The sequence below is a fragment of the Ciconia boyciana genome, chromosome 17 (assembly GCF_034638445.1).
Source record: "Ciconia boyciana chromosome 17, ASM3463844v1, whole genome shotgun sequence".
NCBI classification, from domain to species: Eukaryota; Metazoa; Chordata; class Aves; order Ciconiiformes; family Ciconiidae; genus Ciconia; species Ciconia boyciana.
Window position 1 is genome coordinate 9,302,880 of NC_132950.1, and position 22,463 is coordinate 9,325,342.

Sequence of the window (22,463 nt, forward strand, 5' to 3'; positions counted from 1 at the left end):
TGTTCTCCTGTGTTGGATGATAGTTTGCTATAATACGGCGCTCTGATACCTATGGTTTTTTTCTCATGATAAGCAGGTTAATGTTTCCTCTAGTTCTAGAGGTAAATTTCCAGCTTTCCTACAGGATTTCCATTAAATTACATTAAATACTAGGTTTTAAGGTCAAGTGTAATTTTAAAGCCTCGAGGCTTCATATTAGGTAAGAGAGGTGAAGTGGGGTTTTTGTATGTAACATTATTTAGTAACTTTTAAAGGATCTTGGCAGGCAGCTGAGAGGATTTCCCAGATTGCTCTGGGCAGTATTTTATTTCTTACTACACATCCTAAATGGATAGTAAACCAGAGCAGGGAATTGGGAAGCATTAATGAATATTCACGTGTCTTTTAACATGGAAAGAATTCATCTATGAATACGTCGTGTAACCTAACATAAATCTGCAGTACTGAGACTTGGTACTCAAACAGAATATTCCGAAGAACTTCATGCTGTTTATCCAAAGCGAGAAGGCCTGAGGTGCAGCGATTTTCCTGTGTTTTCAGGACATACTTTTCTCCATTGGTGAGCGAGATCATTGGTGGTGGTAGAAATCTCAGAGATCCTGGTTTGTCCCTGGAATTTCCTGCGTGCGTGGAGGATGGATTGTTCTCCTGGCCGTGCGAAACGCCCTACTGAAAGCGTGTAGAGAACAAAAGCCACAAAACCTTACCAAAAGCAGAGGGTCGGGGGGGCCTGTCCCTGCCTGTCCTCCTCCCTCTTGCCGCAGGAGGTCCCCACAGCCCTGCTCATGGCTGCTGATCCTCAGCCGGGCTCTGTCCCTCCACACACAGCTCTTCCCAGGGGCGAGAGCTGGTGGGGAAACTGCAGTGCGGAGCTGGGTTAAAAGTAGATGCTCGTTCAGTTACAGATTCTGAGTTTTGCCACGGTTCTGGGGCTAGTTAAGCTGGACAGTGGATTTACGGATGGTCTAGTTCCTCACTGTAAGATGCGGGGTTTTAGTAGGCACGGAGGTGTTGGGTTGACTTAGTAGGCGTGGAGGTGTTGGGTTGACGGTTGGACTAGATGATCTTGGACGTCTTTTCCAACCTTAATGATTCTATGCGGAATATTGCTGTGGGAAGTCAGGCGAGTGATGAGCACACTGTGCATAGTGAGGGTTGTACAGCTTCACTGTCTGATCACTTGGTGACTTGGGGGGACAAGATGAAGCGCTGGGGAACGCTTGCTAGTTTGTTGTTAGACCAAAAATAGTGATGCTGCAAGTGAGGGGGAAAAAACCTGCTGCTGTTAATAGATGAAAGCATTTGTTCTTTGGGCTGAAGTACTTGAAGATGTTGTTTCCTGATGTCTCTGAAAAAGTTTGAAGTATCCCCACTTTACAGAGAAAGAAGAAGGGTAATATTAGGCGAGGTATCTTGCTTACAAGGCCAGTAACACCAGCTACAAATAAAATTGGGGAGTGCTAAGAAACCGAGATTTTTATCAGGTTTGAAGTACCACTTAATTCTAATGAAGCACTAAAAATGTTGAGGCAGTATCTTGATGAGTGATTCGATACTTTCTCCCCTTTCAATATTGCTGTGGTAGTGGAGCAGCAAAAGTTAGCCCCAGGCAGGGAGGCTTTATCCATTAGGCTTTTCTAGTCTAAATGGTAATAAACGTTGGAACTAATGTCAGACACTGAGCAGGGAAACGTTAGCTGTGCTGTTCAGGCTCCAAAAAATGGATGTTTGCAAATAGAGAAATTAAAAATCCTGCTTAGCTGTTCAGTTGAAAGGTAAGCTGTCAAATGGGTTAGATCCAAAATTCAGATTTTAAAAAAAATGAATAAATTTCCCAAAAGCTTTGCCCAGTAAAAGTATTCCTGATGCTGATTAAGCTGTGCTCCCAAAGTTTGCAACCAAACCCTGCAACGCAGAATCAAGTGTGAAAATGTGATTTGAAGCTTCCATGAGAAAGGAACTAGGACCCAACTAGCATTTTATTCTTCACAAGTGAGTGCAGTGCTCCTAATGAAGCACCGTTACCCCTAAAAAGCTTCCAGTTTTTGTAAGTCATAGGGATTAGTGCATAAAGAAGAAATGTTGGCTTTTTTTGGGTCTTATTTTTCTGTGACTTCAAAGCTATGTGAAGGACGGTGCTTGCCGAAGCTGGGTGCTCCCCGGTCGGAGGTGCGGGGTGGCACTGGTGGAGGGACGAGGGTCTGTAATTAAAGACCTTCGGAAGACTAAGGTGCCTTCTGCCAAACTGGGGCGTTTGAGGGTTTATCGGTTTGAGTAACCAAAACTCGTCACTTATGGAAGTTTCGCCCGTCAGGTTTTGGGCTGCGGTCTCCCCGGGGGCGCGGGCCGGAGCCCCGGCGCGATGCGGCAGGGCTGGTGCAGTGCCCCTCGCCCGCCCCCGCGCATCCTCCGCGCAGGCCGATGCCGCTTTTGCACGCGCGTGCAGGAGCATCCACCAGCGGCCGGCGGCTGCTGCTGCCGCCGCTGCCCGGGACCGTCACCGGGGCCTGCTCCGTGAGGGGGGTGCCGGTGCCACAGCGGCCGCGGGGGCAGGCAGGCGCTGCCGCTCCCCGCGCTCCCCGCACCCGCGGTGCCTGCGCCTTTAAGAGGAAACGCATCTGTTTGTTATTCCCCCCCCGCGCTCCACGCCGGCAGCGCCAGGGCCGCTCCCATTGGCTGCCGCCTGCCCAGCTGCTGTCTGCGCGAGGCAGGCGGCGGGGGGGCGATGCGTGCGTGTGTGTGTGTGTGCGCGCCGGGGAGGGCGGGAGCGCCCCTGCCGGCCTCGCGTTCTGATTGGTCTCGAAAAAATGGGCTGCGGCTGGTCGTAGCCAACCGGCGGGGTGTTGCTATGTGCCAGCGGGCGGCGATTGGCGCGCGGCGGTGCCGCTCAGGGCCAGCAGGCTCGCGGGAGCGGCTATAAGGGGAGGGAGCCGGCGGGAGGGGGAGGGCGCTGCGGGGCTGCCTGGTGCGCGTCGGCCGCCGCGCTCCGTCTGCGCTGGGGACGCGCTCGAGGCGGCCGCGTCGCGGCGAGTGAGTGCGGCGGGGGGCGAGGGCCGGGCGGCGGGGCGCAGCGGCGCGGCCCCGGGGGACGGCAGGGCTGGGGCTGGGCTGCCGCGGGGAGCTGCGCCACAGCCGCGTTTCCCCCCCCCCCCCCCGCGGTGGGGCAGCGGGGGCGGCTGCGCGGGTTGGGGGGGCGCTTCCTCAGGGCCGTCTGCCCTGCGGCGCGGCCCCTCGGTGAGGCGGCCTCCCCTCAGGGGAGCTCGGTCGCTTCAGGGGAGAGGGCCGGGGGCCTGCGGCGCCCCCGGGGCTGGCAGCGGGGGAGCCGGGCTCTGCGAGCGGCGGCCTTTGTCTGCGGGGCCGGGCGAGGGGCTGGAGGCGGGGAGGGCAACAGGTCCGAGCCCGGGAGAGTGTCCAAGGGGCAGCGCGCAGGCGAGGCGAGAGGGCTTTGCCTTTCCCCGGGCGCTTCCAGCGAGGGAGGGAATCAACAGGAGGGACCTGCGGGAGCGGGGCAGGGGCTGGCCGGCAGTGCCAGGTAACCGCGGGAGGAGGAGGAGGAGCAGGGGATGATCCTTCCTCACTAACCATCTCGCTGTAGCAGGTAAATGCATAATAAAAGCCTGGAACCCTAGATGAGATCCGTGCCCGACACAGGTGTGTGTGAGCCTTAGGCTTGTGACTCCAGGGAGAGGTACAGCATCTTTGCCTGGGTGCTGGGTTTCTGGGGGCACCTCCTGAACCGTAGCCAGCACGGCCAGGCAGGCTGGCTGCTGGCCAGGGAGAAGTGCCCTGCCACTGCTCTATTTACCAACACTGCTGCTGGAGTCCCTGGAGACCAGGCCTTTCCCAGCTGCAGGCTGTAACTCTGTGCTCCAGAAGTGACATCGTGCCTGGTGTGGCAAAAGAGAGATTGTAGGGCATCTGGATCAGCCTGTGGAGAGGGCATCCTCAGCCCTGGGTGATGCTTGGTGTCAAAGGCAGGCAGCTTCTGCACATGGTGCATTGAAACCAGTCCCCCACAGGGAGCAGAGGTAACTCAGCTGGTCTGTGTTGTTGCTTTAGTCTCTGGTTAAGGGTGTAGCAGCTTCCTCTTCTGCAGAGCACTGTGCTGAGATCTGGGGTCAGAAGGTGAAATGTCAGGGGTCCTTTGTCTTGTGCTTCTCCACAGAAACTTTTGGTTTTGATCCAGAAAAGCCAGAGAAGTTTGAGATGAAGTAGCTATGGAGCGAGCTATGGGTCGGTCCGTAGCATAAGATTTTAATGTTGATTTTTTAAGTTAAAAGAACTTGAAATGTTCCGGTTTAAAATGTGATTTTAATGATGTAGAAAAAGAAGTTGAATCCTAGCCCCCTTCCCCCACACTTCACTGGAGTGAGTCTGTCCCCGCTTTTTTCTCGCCTCTGTCTTAAAATACAGAAAGAGGAAGGCCCATCAAACCAGTGTTCCTAGCTTGCAGACAGCAGTTGAGCAAGGGGTGGGACAGTACACCTGCCCTCCTGCCATTGCCTTCCTCAGGGCCTACTACATGCTCTAGATAAGGATTTTTCTGCAAATGCGTTTACAGTTACTTAAAGCTTATGCTGGGTAGCACAGGGAGGCCTTTGCTGAGTTAGGCGGTTGTAAACAAGCAGATACTGAGAGAGCTCTACTTATAATCCATGAGAGGATTCTGCCTGGAGAGGATGTATTTTGTGACTTCATTCTTGCAGAGCACTCCCATTGATTTCATTTAAGATCTCATCGTGTTGGGATCCACGCCTCTGGTTTCTTGTAAACATTGTTTGCTGTGTAATGGCAGTGTTGGAATAGAGAATTAGGATGTTCTCCTTTTTTCACTGGATCCCTAATTCTTGTTTCCTGCTGAAAGACCATTTAAAAGTGAACCTTGTGCTTTGAAGCTAAAGTTGGAAATGCTGTAGGGAGGGGAGAGACATTGCTTTCATCTGATGAAGATGTCAAGTGCTGCCTTTTTTTTTTTTTTTTTTTTAAAAAGGCTTTATTTGCAGCTGTCTCTTTCATGGTGCCAGGATCAGAATAACTGGCAAAACTGTATTGGTCCCCTGTGTCCTCTGGATCCACAGATTTTGAATAAGTGATTTCCTTTCTTTGCTGTTTGGTGTGGATAGTTGAGTCAGGGTTGTATTGAGGAAGACAGCATCACTACCTGTAAATCCACATTCCCTCACAGGCTCCTTGACTCATGGATTGAATACCTGTTGCTGAGAGAGAATTTAATTAAGGAACTGGTCACTCTGGTGTAGGTCTTGGCTAGCAGTTTAGAAAGTGGGAGCTCCTTGATCTAGTGTGGTACTACACAAGCATTGCAAGGATTGCAGAGGAGTAAAAAGCATTTATTTGTTGTTCTTGCATCATGGCCTTGCCTTTGACCATGTGTGTGGAAGCCTGTTGAAGAAAAGCCAATAAAGCTAGGCTTTCATTGGGCTTCAGTCATTAGCTGGCAAACCTTTGTTTGCTTGAACTTAAGCAGAGTCTTCATTAGAGGTTAGCTATGAAGTGCTAGAGCAGTGGGCTTCAAGAGGGATCACAAAGTGGAGTCTGGAATGGAGAAATTGAGAGTTCATTTCTCTTAGCTGCTTTGAAGCTCATCAGTGATGTTCAAGGCAGAATGGTATAGCAGACTGTATTTATGGCTTTGAAACCAACAGCAAAATATACAGCTTCCTTTTTTCCCCCTCCTTGACAGAGACCTGTAAGTTTGTCCTTCAGGATGTTGCCTCTTTTCTGTGCTTGTTAATTTGGAGGGCTTGTCTTCTAGATCTAATCACAGTAACTAAAGGCTAACGGTAGGTTTCCTTTTCCTTCCAGAAGCCAAGATGAGTCCATAGAAGAGATGGACTATTCTGACTCAAGGATTTTTCAGTTCCTTAGAACAGATCTTTAGCTGGTAAATCAGCATGTCTGTCAGTGGTGTGATGCCAATTGAGGATCTGGATCTCTTTTTCCCAAAACAAAGGCATTTTATAGTTTGTCTTCCTTGGAGGGAAGAAAATACAGTTTTCTGGGTGGGCTGCTGCTCCGTCCTGGGACTGAGTGATGCTCCCTGTTGCCCCTGTCGGTCCCTGTTCTTCAACCCGTGTGAAGTTTGGCAGTCGGTTCTCTCTCTGAGTCTGTTTTCTGCCATGTCTTATTTGCCTTTTTGTTCCTTGTTTGTCAGGGCAGGTAGTTGTCTTGCAGTACATAATAAGCTGATTATTCTTGCATTCTGGCTTTGCGACCCTCTACTTGATAGCCACGTCTGCCAGGCCCGTCTGGGAGTGTTTTCACCCACTGGTACAGGATGTATTGGACATCAGGAGCAGCTTCATCTCCGGAAGCGTCACTGGACTGGCCAAGCCACTTAAGGCTGCAGGAAATAACATAATTAATGAGACTTAGTTCTCCCTCATCTTGTACCTGACAATCTCAAGTCACTTGATGATGCTAATTAAAGCTAATCACACTCCTCTGTTTTTAGTAAATAGCTATTATCCCTGCTTCACTCTTGCTTTAACAAATGATAGTGCCAGGCAATGTGAGTCATTGGAAGCTATGGGAATGCAACCCATAAGAGCTGCCTTCCGGTCTCTTCGCACAGGCTTACATGTCCAACTAGAGATTGTTTCTTTTACACCTGTTCAAGTGTTGGTATAGCATGTTAAAAGGTGGGATGTTTTGCTGACTCACAAAAGTACGCAGCTTTTTGACTCTCTTTTTTACTGCCGTTGTGACTTGTACAGAATTAAACTCCTGAGGTCGAGCAAAGGCTATTAAAAGTTTCAAAAGCTGAGGATGCTTTGAATTTGCCCTTCAGAGAACTTTTTGATCTGCTGAGAGGGAAGGCAGAGTGGTGTCAAAGCTGCACTCTCACTTCTCCTGTTTCACATTGGCAGTGACTTCATTATGAGGACAAAAACGTAGCGTGGTGTGACCTAGGCGTTGCATAGCTCAGCCACAGAGCTCTGGAAGATTGAAGTTTCACTGATGAAATATTACAAAAGGATGGATCAAGCAATATTGTATTAAAAACAGATAGTCCAGCATCACCAAAAAAGATGGAATTAATAATTAACTGGGGAGGGGGAAAACCTTAATGAGAATCCCAGGAACTCCCAGCTCAAGCATGTGTCAGTAGCCACAGAACTGTAAGAGGTGAGTCAGTTCACGGACCTTGGCAGTAACATGCAGGCTAGTGAGGATATCCAGGAGGAACTAATGACAAAAATTGGCAAGGTAACAGCTGACTTGACCGTCTTAAACTAGATTTGGTTGTAAAGGATCTGTCATGTGAAGACTCGAGCTATAAATCGTCACCTGACTTTGCCCCCTTGACATATGGGTTGCTATGCCTTCAATGGAAATGAAAGCTGGAAGGATGATGACTGAACTGCCACAGAAAGTATGTACCTCGTTAATATAGTAAGAGTTGCATAAAAAGTGTTACTGGCAGTGATTGGACAGAATTCAACATCTTATCCTTAGCTTTACTCAGAAAAACAGACAGATGTACCAGAGCAGAAAATAAAGTGACTGTCTCTCCTGTGACAGATGTGCTTCCGGGCAGTGCGAGGTTGGGTAAAAGATGCTCCTGGGAAGAACCCTCTGAGCAGATGGGTTTTGTGAGCAGATGAAAACTTAGAGGATTTGACAAGGGGAGCTTGCAAATAGTAAGTCATGACAGGCAGCTATGGCACATCCTTCTTTCATCTGCAAATGACTTTGAGGATACTGGAAGGATACTTGCAATAGATAAATGTTCTCACTGTGTTCCCTGCCAGTACCCAGCCTTTATCAGGGAAACAGATGATCCATCCAGCAGACCAAATTAATTGAATCCTAGTCATACCTACATTTGCCAAAAAGGAAGATAATAGAGCAATATAAGGAGCACAAAAAAAATGTAATGATATGAGATGATTTGGATAGCTAGACTGTTCTTCAGTTAAAACAAATGAGGAAAAGAATTTGGGGAGATAAAGAGTGTTTCCATTTTGTCAGTAGTTGGTCAGTTGGATGGGAAGAGCTTTTCCTTGGTGTCTTTAGTTCAGGTTGGTACTAGAATAGCAAGGTGAGGGTCTTCCTTCATTTTGTAGAGCGCTGTATGTGCATAATACTGGGGAAGTGTGATGTCCTTGATCTGTGGCTCCAAATGTGACCATCACATTGAATGTGTAGCTTTCTTCAGCAGAAGGATGGGTATGAATTGAAGAGCTACATCTTACAGTGTGTTTGAGCCATTGCTGTTATCTCACTCGAGTGCATCATATCTACTTGGCCAATTCAGATGAAGGACTGTTATCCCATTGCGGGGGATGCTGGCATGAGTTTTTGCAAAATGTAAAGGAGGAAACGGAGTCATTTGTGTTTTAAATTAGTTCAGCTTGCAGTTTTTGTTTATTTGTGGCGCAAGTGGGATTTGCTGGTAGGAGCAAAAGTAAGTACAGGCTTGTTTCAAACTTGTCCCGGCCAACCGTGATGCTTTTCTGCATGTATGTTTCCTCCTGCATTTGGTAACGTATGCTGGCATCTGTTGTAACTGGTTATTGAATTCAGCTGTGATGGAGCATACCTGCAAAGCAAAGGTGGGCAGCTTGCAGCTATAATGCTTGCCATGCTGCTTGTTATCAGCAGTGCAGGCTCTTCTGCATTGCAAAGATATTGCTGCCAGGCAACTCGTAGGAGAGTGGGAAGAGAATTCAGCCAGAGGTGTCAGTCATTCCTCGGTAGAAGCTGAATCTTGCAGTCCGTGTTCATGTGGTTTCAGAGCCAGGCCCAGAAAAAGTAACAAATTTTGAAGCCAGCCCTGTTGAGATGATGTCTGTCTTAGCTGTCCTGTGCCTTTTGAGATGAAATTGTAAAGGAAAGAATTTGATTAAAATTTCCAGAATGATTTCCCTTCGCTGCTTCCCAGTGGTGTCTGTGGTGTGTCTGAGTGGATTGTTTTGAACAGTGTGCTGTGCTGTGAAATGCGGGGAGAGATGAGTTAGCAGTTCTGACACTGAACAGTCTGAATCCAGCTGTAGATCTGTAAATAAATTCGGAAAGTTCTCATGGTCATCTGGTCTCTGCAGCCTGCAGCCAGGAAAGAAGCATCTCTGCACTGTCTTCATTGAGTTACTTTAATGTGTTCCTTTGCTTCCCAGTCGGTTGTGTGCTGTAGTTCAATACAAGAAAGCTTTTGCTTTGAATGCAGGAGCCCTCTGGACTTGCTTCTCACCTCATGGTTGCACTTGAGAACCTGAAAACGCACTGGTGTGGATGTTACCTATTTAAAAAAATAATAAGTGAAACTTTTAAATTTGATTTAATCTCCAAATTGACAGAAGGTAAATCAACTATGTAAAGAACAATTTTTTTAAATTGATCTTCATAAATTACTTCAGTTTTACTGTGTTATGGATTAATAGTGTATACAGTGACAAAGCTGGGCAGACTTAAAAAAATTCCAACCCAAAGTGAGTTTTGAAGGCTTGCTGTTTGTTCTTTTTAAGTTTCAACTCATTTTTGTGTACCTTCCATGTCATCTTCATAGAAAGCTGCTCCATCAGAGAGGGACCAGGAAGTTTGTTGTAGGGGTGCTGAGTCTATTTTTGATGGGAAGACTGTTGATAGACCATAGACTGACATATTGCCTGTGTTTTTTTAAAAACAAACAAACAACACAACACCCCCTCCCCCCTCTTTAAAATGTGATTAATATAATTGCAATGACAGTTTTGACAGTTTTAGTATTGATAGCTATTCAGCAGAATAATAACTCTGATGTTTTTTCTCACAGGCTGGCTATCCTGTGTGGAGCATGGCAGGTGCAGCATGGTTGGCGGCGTGCCTGTCCCTGATTCACTATAGCCAGATAGTCTTTAATTGCTTCTTGCTGAATCTCTTTTTGATGCCCTCTAGTGGTTACCTGGCAATCGTCTGCAATACTGTTTGCCATCAGTCATGCCTTTTTGCATCCATCCATCCAAGATCTTTTTTCCCAGAATCATAAAGTGCTTCCTAGTGGTGAAGGGTGCTGTCTCCAGTGTGCAGAAGAGAGAACTAGGGCCTGCAGAAATGAAGTGGCTTGCTAGGAGATATCCAGAGGAATAAAGGGAGTTAAGTGTATTTCTAGTTGAAGGTAGTCTAAGTGAGAAACCTGCTCCATACTATTATTGTATTGCAATTGTGTCCATCTATCTGATAAAAGTAAAGGCAGAGGATTCCTGCCGGCTGTCTTCCACCATTTCTCTTGTTATTTTCCCATCTCCAAGGGCTAGCGAGGTTTGGAGAATGAGCTGAAGGAGTGCAGGCATTAGAGAAGGACACTTAACGGTTCATGTATCAGTAATGACTTTTGTTGATCGTGCTCGTACTGCTAAGCTGCATGCAGTGTCATCAAGTGTTTGAAATTGGTGCATTTCAGACACTTGATACTGGGGGACTAAAGGTACATTGTGTACACCGTATGCTATTTAAACTCCTTTCTTGGCTTTCCCTTGTGTTCCATGTTTAAATTCAGAATGGTCATCCTTTCTTTCAGGGCCTTTCACAATGTGCTTCCTACCCTCCTACCTTCAGACGATCTGGCTTCATCTTTCCCAAAGCTGTTGCAGTCCTGTGTGGTAGTGAGGAGCTCCAGAACTGCCCCAAATCAGAATCTTTTGTTGTGGTACTCCATCATCAGAGTATGAAGGCTCCTTAGCAGTGCCAGGTGTCTCTGAGGGTTCGGCACCTGAAATTCTGACACTAACTTTTATTCCGTAGGGAAGACCAGCGAAATTGGGAATTAAACCCAAAGTCCAATTTCAGCATATCACCTTAAAGAGTAGCCTTCCTCCTTCAAACTGTAATGCATTAAGCAACGTTAAGGCAATTTCCATCTCAAGAAAACCCTAGTAAGTAAGTGCGCTTACCTCGAGCATTTTCTTAGAATCACACTAAGACCCCAGAGCAATGGAGGCTGCTACAGTTTGTGACCTTGTAGAAATGGAGAACTCTCCAAACCCAATTCCTCTTGTACTTTCATTGCACTCAGCATAAGTACATCTCTAGCTCTTTCTGTATTAATGAGAAGAGACACCAAAGAAGAAAGGTTGGGTTTCCAAATAGACTTTTTTCAAAGCTACTACAGGCAGCTTTCTGTAGCATTTGCTGTGTTCTAATAAGTATTTAACTGGCTAAAGTTTCTTATCTTAAAAATCAAATAATCCATAAAAAAAACCCTCAGTCCCAACAAACCTGTTGTTTGTCCTGCCAGAATGAACAGGAACATTTGCATCTGAGCTGCATCGCACATGGGTTTTATGCAAAATTAGCCTTGTGTGTGATAGTTTTTGTTCTCTGCCATTGTGGCATATGGACTTGTACAAGCAGTAGCCTTGTCTAGCAAGTGTTTGGCACAGACTTGGCATTTCTCCTTTTTGTGTTTCCTGAATTGCTAATAGCTTCATTTGAAAAGTGGCTGTTGGACAGGTGGAGGGTGAATACTGAACCAAAAAGTTGTCTGAATGGCAAAATGTGTCATGGTTTTTCCTTCATGAAGGTGGCATCTGCTTAAAACTGAGCAGGATTAAGCAGGGCAGCCCAAACATACACAGTGCATGCAAGCAGTACATTCATCTGATTCTCTCACTGATAACCACAAGAAATTATCTTGATAAGCTTTTTCTCTAGAATTCTTTCCTTTTGTCTAAACCAATTTTCTGACTTCTTGTGAACTAATTAATATGCCCAGATTTCTGTTCCATTGACTTGAGTGCGTCCATCCCAGAGATAAATTTCTTTTGAAGAATGATAAAAGAAAAATACTGGATTATGTTGCTGGTGACAGATACTCATTTCTCTAATGGTATTGGGCATGATCATAAAGTAATCAAAGCTTTTTTTTTTTTTTTTAAAGTTAATGGAATGACTCCACTGATGCCCACTGTCAGTGAGGCTAATGAACATTAACTCATCATTCTGAAAAACCAGAGGCACAGCCTAAAGTCATCCCCATGCCTTTGTTCTGCAGTAGAATGAATGCACTGTTAGCTGTTAAATCTATTTTAATTCAAATGTGTTTGTCTCTAGGACAGAAAAAAATACTGGAGGTTGGTTTTTGCATTGCTGAGAGCCACGGATCCTTTTTAATACATTTTGAGATGATATTCAAGACAGAAATGGGTCTTTACAAGCTAGTAGCTGTGCTCGTAGGATGTAAGAATGCATTTCCTATTGTTTTTCCCTCCTCTCCCTTACTGTGATGAGGACAGAGCTCTTTTTAGCTAGTGCACACAAGTGATCAGACTGTCGAGCTGAATGCTGTATGAGGGTAGTGCCTTTATAAAGTATGGCTATCGTATATGAGCTTATCTGGAGTTTCTTTCAAGGCAGTTTCTTACCTGGGTTTCCCACCAAGGTGTTAGCTCACAAATCTTTATTCTCTCCCCTGCCTTAAGCAAAGAGATCAATTTGTTTTGCCTTCTCAGCACAGTACAGAGAACAGGAATTGCAATTAATCTTAATCTGTGCTCTGATACAATTTCACTCAAATATATTTTGTCCACTTCTAAAAGGTCAAATGTTTTTGCTGATGTTAAATGTGTTATGAGGTCAAATAAACGAATGCTCATGAAATGCTTTTGCAGAAGGCTGCATGCAGCAGATAATTTGTGTGTGCATGTGTGTTCATTTCTCTGTTAGATAAACGCAGTTGTAGTATTTCCTGTTTTACTCATTGTTCTAGAGCATTGATGCTTAGGAGGCCTGGACAGAGGGGTCAGCAAACAACAAATTAAGGGATTGCTCTTCCATTATTCTGGTTGGGTATCATTTATGTCTCCATTTGGCTTTGAGGATGCCTGTGGACTGCTTTCTCCAGCTGTTGTGCTGCAGTGCTAGGCAGCTGATCAGAGAAGAAATGTTTGGCAAGACAGTATGGGAGGGAAGTAGTAAAACTGGTGGTTGGTATATTTACCGATCCATGCTGAAGAAAAGGAGAAAGAGGGGATTGCATCATTTCATTACGAATCAATGAAATCTAAGGTTTAGACAGAGTCTGTTTTCTCATTCAGAAATTCGGAAAAGTGATTGCCAGTCCTTTCTTTGCACCTTCCTCCAGCTGGTCTGTCCAGCATAATCTGTTTCTTTCAGACAGGGCTTGGTGCTTTGCCTTGGAATCCAATTGCGTTTGGCCCCAGAAAGAGCACACTTAGTCTCCTGCTTCCTTGCACTTGGAGGGCAAGGCACACAGCTCACAAATTCCAGGCTGTGAGATCTGATATAGCGTATCAGCTGCTGAATCAGGGGCTTGGAATTTGGGGATGGTTCTGTTGTCTTGTGACTGTAAAGGTTGGCACTTGGTTAGTTCAGGAAGGCTCGGATGTGTTACTTTTACTTACATCTAATCAGCAGAAAATAAGGAAGGATTCTGCTTGGTTTTGTGTCTTGTTTCTGCCCTGTTACAAACCTAAGAGCTCAATCCTTGAAGTGTCCCTCACCTTGGAGGGGAAAACAATGCTATCTCATGCAAAACTAACTCAGTTTTGATGAAATTCTGGCGCACGTGGAGAACTGGGGCAGGATACAGGTGAAGACTGCCTGATTTCTCTTACTTCTGCAATTAGCGTAAAAGATACTGCTGAAATCCAGAGGTGCAGCTACGCCCTAAAGAGTGCACAGGCAGTCTGCTTAGCTACAGGTTGGCCAGATAAATTCCTGGCAAGACCCCTTTTGGCTGAAGAAGAGCAGGTTTAGTTCTCAATAAGCTGGCAAGTGAGCCCTTCTGTGTCAGGATGGGTCTTCCAAAGCTCTCACTGTAACTTTAATTGGAAAAGGTTAATCTGATTAGTTAGTGTTTGCAAAGAGCTTTAAGGATGAAAAGTGCTATGTAAGTGCTGACTATTATGATCATGATAGATATGCTTTATCAGCAGTTTGCAGGATGAGTGAGACTTTTTTTTTTTCCTTCCCATTTGAATGTAAGGGATCTGCCTTCTGGAGAGCAGAAGAAAAATATTTCAGAAAAAAAAGAAAAAAATGGCTACCCTGTTGTTCTACTGGTGTCTGCCTCCCATTGAGCCCAGTGCATGGTCATAATATAATGAAACTTTGACTGCACCAAATGATGCCCATGTGAGCCGATGACAACCCTCCAGTATAGTGCTTGTAGGAACTGTTTACTGAAAAGCTTGTAGATAGCGTGCCTGGCTTTTGAGGATTGTCCAGCCGGCAGTAGGTTTGGTGAGTGATGCTTTCAGAAACACTAAAGCAACTTGGATACCTTGAATCTTCTTTTTCAACAATGACAAGAAGACTTAGGAGCAGAAGTGTTGAAGACAGGGGTTTCCATAAATGGTGCTTTGGTATCTAAGTGACAAGGTTTTTTGCAGACCTTGCTGTCTGATGGTGATCACACATGAGGCTTTCCAGAAGACAGCAGTAATGGATTCAGTCTGATTTTTTTGTTGTTGTTTTCAGTATGACTTGGACAGTTCTGTCACGGTGAGATACTCATGACCGATGCTAACACTGGGCAAAAGAGATCATATAAATGGGGTGCACATGAGTTCTGCCTCCTACAACAATTTTTTTGGGTCCTGCCTTCAGTTCCCCTATTGATTTTCTGATTTCTATCCCATTGTTTTGACAGTTTCCCCTTTAGCAAAGCCAGAGACATGTATTTGCTTAGAATAGTCCCAGTCCATCAGTTCTCTGCAGCATACCTTCAACCGCGTGTCTGGCTGGTGCTCTGTCTGGGAAGGCACATCCTACTGAGCAGCAGCAGAGCCAGCTTAACACGCAAACTCCAGGGAGCTATTTTAGCAGCATAGCAGTGTAGTGACCTGGACTGGCTTTATTCTAACCTGGAAGATTATCAGCTATGCTTCAGGCAAGGTACTCATATCGGCTTAGAGACCAGCTCTTAAGCTCTTGTACTTTTCTGGTTTGTCCACTTAAAAATTTCCATTGCAGGTCAGGTGTGGGGGTTTTATTTCTTTTTTTTTTCCTTTTTTTTTTTTCTTTTTTTTTGGGGGGGGAGGGTGGTATTGTTCCAGTGTTTGATACCCAAAGTGCAGACTCAGAAAATGAACAGAATCACATGTTTTATAGAAAGGAAAATCCTCATGGGAGGAGCAGCCAGAGTTCATGATTAATTTCTAGAGCATGCATGCATGCCACGTATCAGGGAGGGAGGGAAGCTGCTTCTTTTATGCCTCTTCCATCCTCAAAAGAAACATTTGTAGCTGGTAAGGCTTATACATGGGGGATCTGAAAAACTGATTTCTGCCAACAAAAAAAGACCCAGACTTGAGCTGCCTTGCAGGTTCTGTCAGATGATGTCAGATTGTAAAAAGGTGTTTCCATCCTGAATAGGAGATTTCTTGATAGCGAGAGACAGTTAATAGTCTTTGGAGGCTGCTCCTTGCTTTGACTGCTGTCAGATGTTCTGAGTTAAAAAAAAAAAAAACAACCCCAAACTAGAGTGCAGTTTATAGAGTAGCTTCTACCTTCGGAGCTTGCAGGGAGTTATAAAGGAGAGTGTGATGAAGTAATCCTCCACTTCCCATATGGAAACTAGGACAGAATGGAGAGAAGAACTGGTTTGGTGACTCGTGTACTTTCCTGGTGGCTGAGGAAATGCACATCCAGCTCCCAGCTTTCCCGTGGGCTTCCTGGGTGTCGCATCAGTGAGCCACGCAGGACAAGTAGCCAGCAGGGCTGACTCTGGGTCCCGACTTTCTCTCTGGCTAACAGAGCCCGGCTTCTCCAAGGGGTGGTGCAGAGTTGGACCTTAACGTGTGCAGTTCCCCAGAGGCATTTAGGAGACTAGGCATGATGAAAATAATCTTTTTAGCATCTTTGTGGCTCTGTAGTCATTTCCAAATCCATTAAGTGTTGGAAGAATGAATAGAGATTGCGAGTGTTGGAGCGATAGGAAGATGATAGATAACAGAAGCAGGAAGATGCGAGGGCAGTCAGCAAGTCAGTGTCTGAGCTGTGAATAAAACTCTGCCCGCCTTGATGTAATCTGCAGACAGCATACCTGTCTCCTGGCTGCTCTGACTCTTCCGTGCTCTCTTGATCAAAGGCTAGATCGTCCTGTGGGCTAGGAGACCACTGTCGCCCTTGTGAGCTGAGTGTTCTGTCTGTTCTTTTTTTGAACTTAGGTTTGTGTGAAGTTCCCCATTCCCTCTGCCCGAATCTCTTCCTCTGAAGCGGTCACCAGCGTGTGGAGCCTGCCCCACACCCATCACCTGCCAAACCACGGCCTTTACCTGTGTCTTCCGGTGTTTCCCGTGCGACCCGTCCTGCGGGAGTGCCTCCTGGGCCACCCCAGAGTTCACGCAGCGCTCAGTGGCTCCAATGGTGAAGATGACAAGGTCCAAGACTTTCCAGGCATATCTGCCTTCGTGCCACAGGACCTACAGCTGCATTCACTGCAGGGCTCATCTTGCCAACCACGATGAGCTCATTTCTAAGGTACGTCCATGACCTCACCTGCAGGTGCTGGGTGGACGCCTCCTCCCCGGGGAGTGGAAGGGTGCGTTCGCTCGCACTGCAGGTCAGTTGCTGTGGAAGTGCCTGGCCTTAACCGGTACCGCCGTTTTTGCTTGGAAAATGGGCTCTCAGCCTAAAGGATCTATTTGTGAGCTGCCGTTTTTGTTCTAAGTGATTGTGAAAATAGCTGTAGGGGACAGGTTTCCAAATTTGGACCTCTGGAGTGCTTACAGGTGGTCTGTCTCTTCCCATGGTACTGCCTCCTCCCTCTCATTTCCAGCTGTAAAACTGCACTAACTGATGGCCAGGACTGTGTAAATTACCTTCCCGATACTTCTTGTTCATGTACATGCTTGTCAGCATAGCAAAAGCATTGTTGCATGATGATGATTTGGAGGCGAAGTGTCTGGAGTTGTTCTCTCTGGAGTTGTTCTCTCTGTTAAACTCTGAGCTGTACCAAGTGACTACACTAAAGCCCCTACTTAAGGGAAGGTTCTCTGATGCTTCTACCAAAATGTAAGATGGCTTTCCAAAGGCTGATGTGTTGTTGCTCAAACCCTCGTACTTTTGCCAGTCTAGTAACAAGACACTTTGCAGTGAAAAAGCAAGGGGTGGATGGTAGGATGTGCTCTGAGCTGGGGAGGGAGGAAGGATTCAGTCCTGTCTTCTGATCTGTTGATCGCAAGGGGAAGGGTCTTGAGGATAAGCTAGATTAAAAGCTTTCAGAGCCAGTAAGTCAGGGGCCTTTGATGCAGAGGGAGCAGGCCACTAAGAGGATCTCTTTCCGAAGTGCGAAAACTAAACTTTCTCAGAGTGTCTGTTGGAGCCTGCAGTGCCTGGCTGTGGTCAGGCATCAAGTTTCCAGGGTTTGGCTGCCTTGGCAATCAACTGTTCCATAAAGTTTATTCAGCTTATAAAATTTGTGTTCAGAAAAAGCAGACACACCATAAGATTTATTAGCTGAGATGAGAGGAAATTGCGCTGTGAGCTCTGCGTGTATGTGTGTGCACGCACGCAACTTAAACCAGTGCAGCTTCTTGGAGCAGCCTTGAGAGAAAGGCCAGGATCACAAGGAACAGCGGTGCTCTGCCCATTAGAAAGTGTGTAGTGCTTCCCCCCTTCCTGTTTGCACAGAAAAAATTAGAATGTGTCACCTTGCACCAAGGGCATCTGTCCTTACAGGGTTGACAGCAGCTGTGGAGGTCCTTTTGGATTCTCCGTGTTGGGTGCTCAAACCTGCCTCCTTCCTTTTTGTCTTGGTTGTTGCATGGGCAAGGTTGATCCGCACCTCTGTGATGTTGTCTCCATGCCAAACAATTGAATTTAAGTATTCTGGTATATATAATGCTGATGGCAGACTGCTACGATTTTGGTTTCTGTGATTTCTGAATAGACAGGCTTCCTATCAGGCTATCACTTGTGAGTCATTCTGGGCGTCATGGGGGCTCCTCTTGTTCTGGTACAATTGCAGTGGTTCTTAGCAGAGCTGTCCTTGAGGACTGCAAAGCCTCGAGCTTTTAAAGAGGAGGAGGTTGTATGTTTCCTCAACAGAAAGAAGTTCTGAAGTGTAAATGTCAACAGCAGTCTGTGCCCAGGTCTGGATGTGAGAGACATTCAACCTCTGGGACCAGCTGTGGGACTTCAGGCTCCTGTGCTCAGTTGAGGTATCTGTAAAACAGGGTAGTCACTCCCCTCCCTTTTCATTGGGGTAGTTGCTACCAGCCAGATTCTGTGTTGGAACACAATATGCTTTACTGAATAAAGGAGGAGATTTGTTTTACTTACTGTTTTTATGGTGGATTGGAATTTGTGCTCTGCTTTTATTGACATGGCTGGTCCCCAGCCAGGGAAAACACAAGGCTATGCATGGCCAGTGGTTTCACCTTTGACACTTCCTTCCCCTCCTTGTTCCATGTCCACACTCCTTCTGGTCCACTGTGCAATGCAGCCAGCTTTGCAGGTAAGTAGCTTCCAGCAGGGCAATGCCAGTGCTGCAGACTGCTTGGAATTTGAGCTTCTAGCCATCGAGGCATGCAGTAACTGCCCAAGAATGCTGACTGCTAAAATGTAGACACGGGAGGGAAGGTATGAAAGCACAATATGAGGCTATGTGTATTGAATCATGGAAGTATTAACTACAGCGTGCTGTGGTGCTTGTATCCGCTCATTCTAAAAGTTCGTTGTAGACTGTGGTGTAAATTTGTAATAGTGTCAGGACGGCGTTGCTGGTGGAGCAGTAGCGGGTCATGCAACTTGAATGCAAAGGGTTTGGGGTTTTAGGTTTTATTTCTCAGAGTTATAAACCTTAATAAGATACATTCCTTATACAATTGAAAACCTTATAAAAGTAATTGTGCAATCATAATTTGTACAACTGGCTATTAAACTGAGAACAGAAGGGCAGTCCCTGCCTCAAGGGGTTTCCAATATGTGTAGAAACTTTCCCAGACAAACTTAAATAGTCATCTTTTTATCTGTTTGAGTTAGGTTTTAAACATCTCCCTGAGGCCTTCTGCAGTTCTTTCATCACAGCCTTATATTAGCATCTGAGAACCAGGCAGTGCAATTGCCATGCTTGTTTTCCATATGAAAATGTGGCAAACGGAAGGAAGAAACAAGTGCCACGAGGGTTGAAAAGGGAGTGGGAGATTTTGTCAAATCGGAGTGTTTCTCAGTCTGCAGTGTATCCCATCTTGAACCCAACTATGTCACTTTAATCAAAACAGCCCAAATTACACCATCTTTGGAAACGTTCCCCAGAAAACAGGCTTTTATGTAACAGCAGGGTGTTGGTGATTTGGCTTGATGAAATTAATTCCTCTATTCCTTTTGCCCCAGGTTATGCAGAGACCACATGAGAGCTGTGCTGCTTTGCATGCCATGAGCTTTTAGCTCCTTTGGATACATACAAATTGCAGCATTGGCTCATGCCGCTGGCTGAAACGCAAGCTGGAGCTGAATCCCAGTATTGTTCTGTGTCAGTCCGTACTTTATATCCTCTTCATCTCCAAGTTTCCCCTCTTAGCCCTTCAGCACCAGTGTTAACTTACTCTTACTTCAGAGTGTTTTGCCAGGACCGGGTATCCAAAACTCTTTGACAAATATGCCTTGGCAGGGCAGTTTTTGCTTTCTTTCCTACCTCAGGAAAACCTTGTGCATTGAAATGGGTAGAAGGTTTCTCAATAAGCCGTTGCTATTTAAAGAAAATAATTGATGCCGAGGCTTTTAAGAAAGTCCGAAGCTGTTATATGAAGCCAGTTACCAAAATGTTGTCTGCTTACTTGGCCTTTTATCTTCTACAGCCGGAGGGAGAAAGTGGTTTAGTATGTCTGATTTGTAATAAGATCTAAATTGTGGGTTGGATTGTCTGGCCAAGAAAGGTCTTACTGACTTAGGAAATACAAGGTGATCAGATAGATTGGGTGGAGTGAGTAACTAGTTTTCCTTTATATTTTCCTTTGGTGTCTGGGTTAGCATGAGTGGAGGTTCTTGTTCCCTTGTAGCAATGCATCATTTAAAAATCTGTGCCAAATTTAGTACATGCTCTTGTTTCATTGCTTTTTCCAATGCCTAAGTGGACTGAGGCTTTGGGGACTCAACCTTGCCCTGCAACAGATTCCTGTGTGACCTTGAGTAAGTCACTTACTGCCTTTGTTCCTCCTTTCCCCACCTGTACAATTGAAATGCTGCTGTTTTGTCCAGTCTGCTTGGAAGATAAAGCTTTGGAACAGGTACTGTCTGCTCTTATGAATTAGTACAGTGTGTCCTAATCCTCTTTGGCTTTACTGTAAAAACAAAAATACCATGCCAGGCGACTGTAGTTAAAAAGCATATTTCAGTGCCTTCCCATTGCCAGAAAATAAGTGAAAGATACTTGTTACATTTATCCTTCCCAGGCACAACATCCCATGGTTTTTAGAACGTTTAAGAAAAATACATATTCAATAGTCAATGGTGGCAAAACCTCTCCAGGAAGGAGATAAAGGGGCTTTTCTTGAGAACTGTGCCTTCCGCATCATTTTCTAGTGGGGCCTGGGGGAACAGCTAACGTAATAGACATTCAACAGTGTAAATAGCATCTTTTTCTCTTTCTCAAAGCTGCAGATGTGATGCTGGTTTCCACCTACTCTCTGCTATTCAAACTCTTTGTCAGCCTTTCCTGTTTGAATTCATATGTACCTGGTGTCCGGTAAAAAAGGATGGAAACAAGAGCAGAGAGATACAGGCCAAACACAGCCGCCTTAGTACCCTGGTTGCTGACTTTTTTTGCTGTGTGAACAGTAATTCAGCAGAAATGTCCCTGATTATGGAAATATGTAGGGAATGTCTTGTGGGCGTCCTGCAGTTTCTTTTTTTTAATGAATTACTGTGATCCAACTGCTAAACATTATGCAGTGATGTATCCTCTGAAGTTAGCCTACGGCTTGCCGAGGAAGTTTAATATTTTCCTTTGATGTCTGCACAGGACCCTTACTGAATATGAATGTGAAATCCTTCAATGCAAAAGGCTGCAGCTCCTCCAGCGTAGAGAATTTAGAAAAAATAGAGAACTTGTGTATGCCTGACTTTCTCAACTGGGGTTGGATTGTTAGCTAGGGAACACTTAGAAGCTCTCTTTTATATCTTCTTCGACAGGAGTTGCAAGGTTTATAAGCAAACCTTGCTCCCAAACATTGTGGCCTAGCTGCTTCCCTGGCTAGCAGACTACTGGAGCCTGAGCTTGTTGGTACAACAGCCTCATAGCAAGCTTTATGGCATGCTGAAAGCATCAGACTTTGCTCCATGTTGCAGCTGGGGGATCTTAAAAGAATTTGAAACTTTGGTGCCAGCTTTCAGATAAGTTGTGGATGAATTCAGCTATTTTGAGGTGTTTGATGCACCATGTATAGGTGAAGTAAACAGCAATTGTTGGGCTTTTTGGGCTGTTTTTTTTTTTTTCTTCTTTCTTTCTGAGTATGTGGGGAAGGCAGCATGTAATGTTCTTAGTGCTTCACTTCTCGTGAACCAGCCAATATTTGTATGTCAGTTCACCTTGAAGACATGAAGTTATTTGCAGGGTCGGGGGAGCATGCACACAAGCTAAAACGATAATCCTAAAATTATGATGTGATTGTTTCAAAACTTTAATGTAATGGAAAAAGAAAGAGACATTTAGTAAGTGTCCAAGACTAGTCAAGTGAAAATCCTGCATTTCCTTCATAGGGAAAAAAACTGGGGGGGGGGTGAGGCGAGTATTCCCTTTTCATGGGTAAAGTTCTTACCATTTTTCATTACATGGGGTTTCTTCTTGCTTTAAAAGAAGATCTTGTTTCTTCCCAAATATGAATTTAAGTTCCCAGCTTCACAGTAATGAACTCTTTAAGGCCAGGAGAAGCTATCACATCTGACCTCCTCTAGAGCATGGGCCAGCAGATTTCATCATGATTGCAGCACATCTTTCACAAAAAGCATTTAGTCTTGATTTGAAGACTTCAAGAGGGAAAATTCACTGCTCCCCTTGGTCATTTTTTCCAGTGGTTAATCATCCTTACTATTAAAAATTGGAGACTTTGAATTTAGATTTGTCTGGCTTGTGCTTCCTGTCATTGGCCATTATTTTCTTTCTTTTACTAATGAAATAGATCTGTAGTACCTACTCTTTCTCCCCATAAAAGGCTGTGGTTTTACAATAGCCAAGGTCACTCTTGATCGCTTTTTTGATAGGCTAAACGGATTCAACTTTGTCATGGTGCAATGTTACTTTTACCTGTTCTATATAATCTTTGTGATTCTCTTCTACATCTTTAGCATTTCAGCATCTCTTTAGGAATGGAAATGGGGCTGGTCTTGTTGTTCCAGACTCAGGGGTAACATCTTTACAGCGTACACATTTCATAATTGTATTAGTCTTACTGGCTCAGCACTGTGCAGTAAGCTTCTGTTCATTTATTTGCTGTTAGCTCTTTATGCACCAGGTTTATCAATTTTATGCACATTTCTAGAAGCTGTCCAGTACCTTTGGATCC

At 45.3% G+C, this 22,463-nt stretch overlaps 1 protein-coding gene across 2 annotated transcripts in view; it reads left to right on the plus strand.

Moving 5' to 3' along the window:
- Positions 1–2,948: 2,948 nt before the first annotated feature.
- YPEL2 (yippee like 2) overlaps positions 2,949–22,463 on the plus strand; it is a 39,949-nt gene continuing 20,434 nt past the window's right edge. The window contains exons 1-2 of one of the 2 annotated variants that reach the window (XM_072881859.1): positions 2,949–3,030; positions 16,128–16,440. In XM_072881859.1, coding sequence (XP_072737960.1) covers positions 16,324–16,440 — 117 coding nt within the window. In that variant the 5' untranslated portion in view covers positions 2,949–3,030; positions 16,128–16,323. Of the gene's footprint in view, positions 3,031–10,535; positions 10,872–16,127; positions 16,441–22,463 lie in introns of those variants that run through there. The other variant, XM_072881860.1, reaches the window with a different exon arrangement.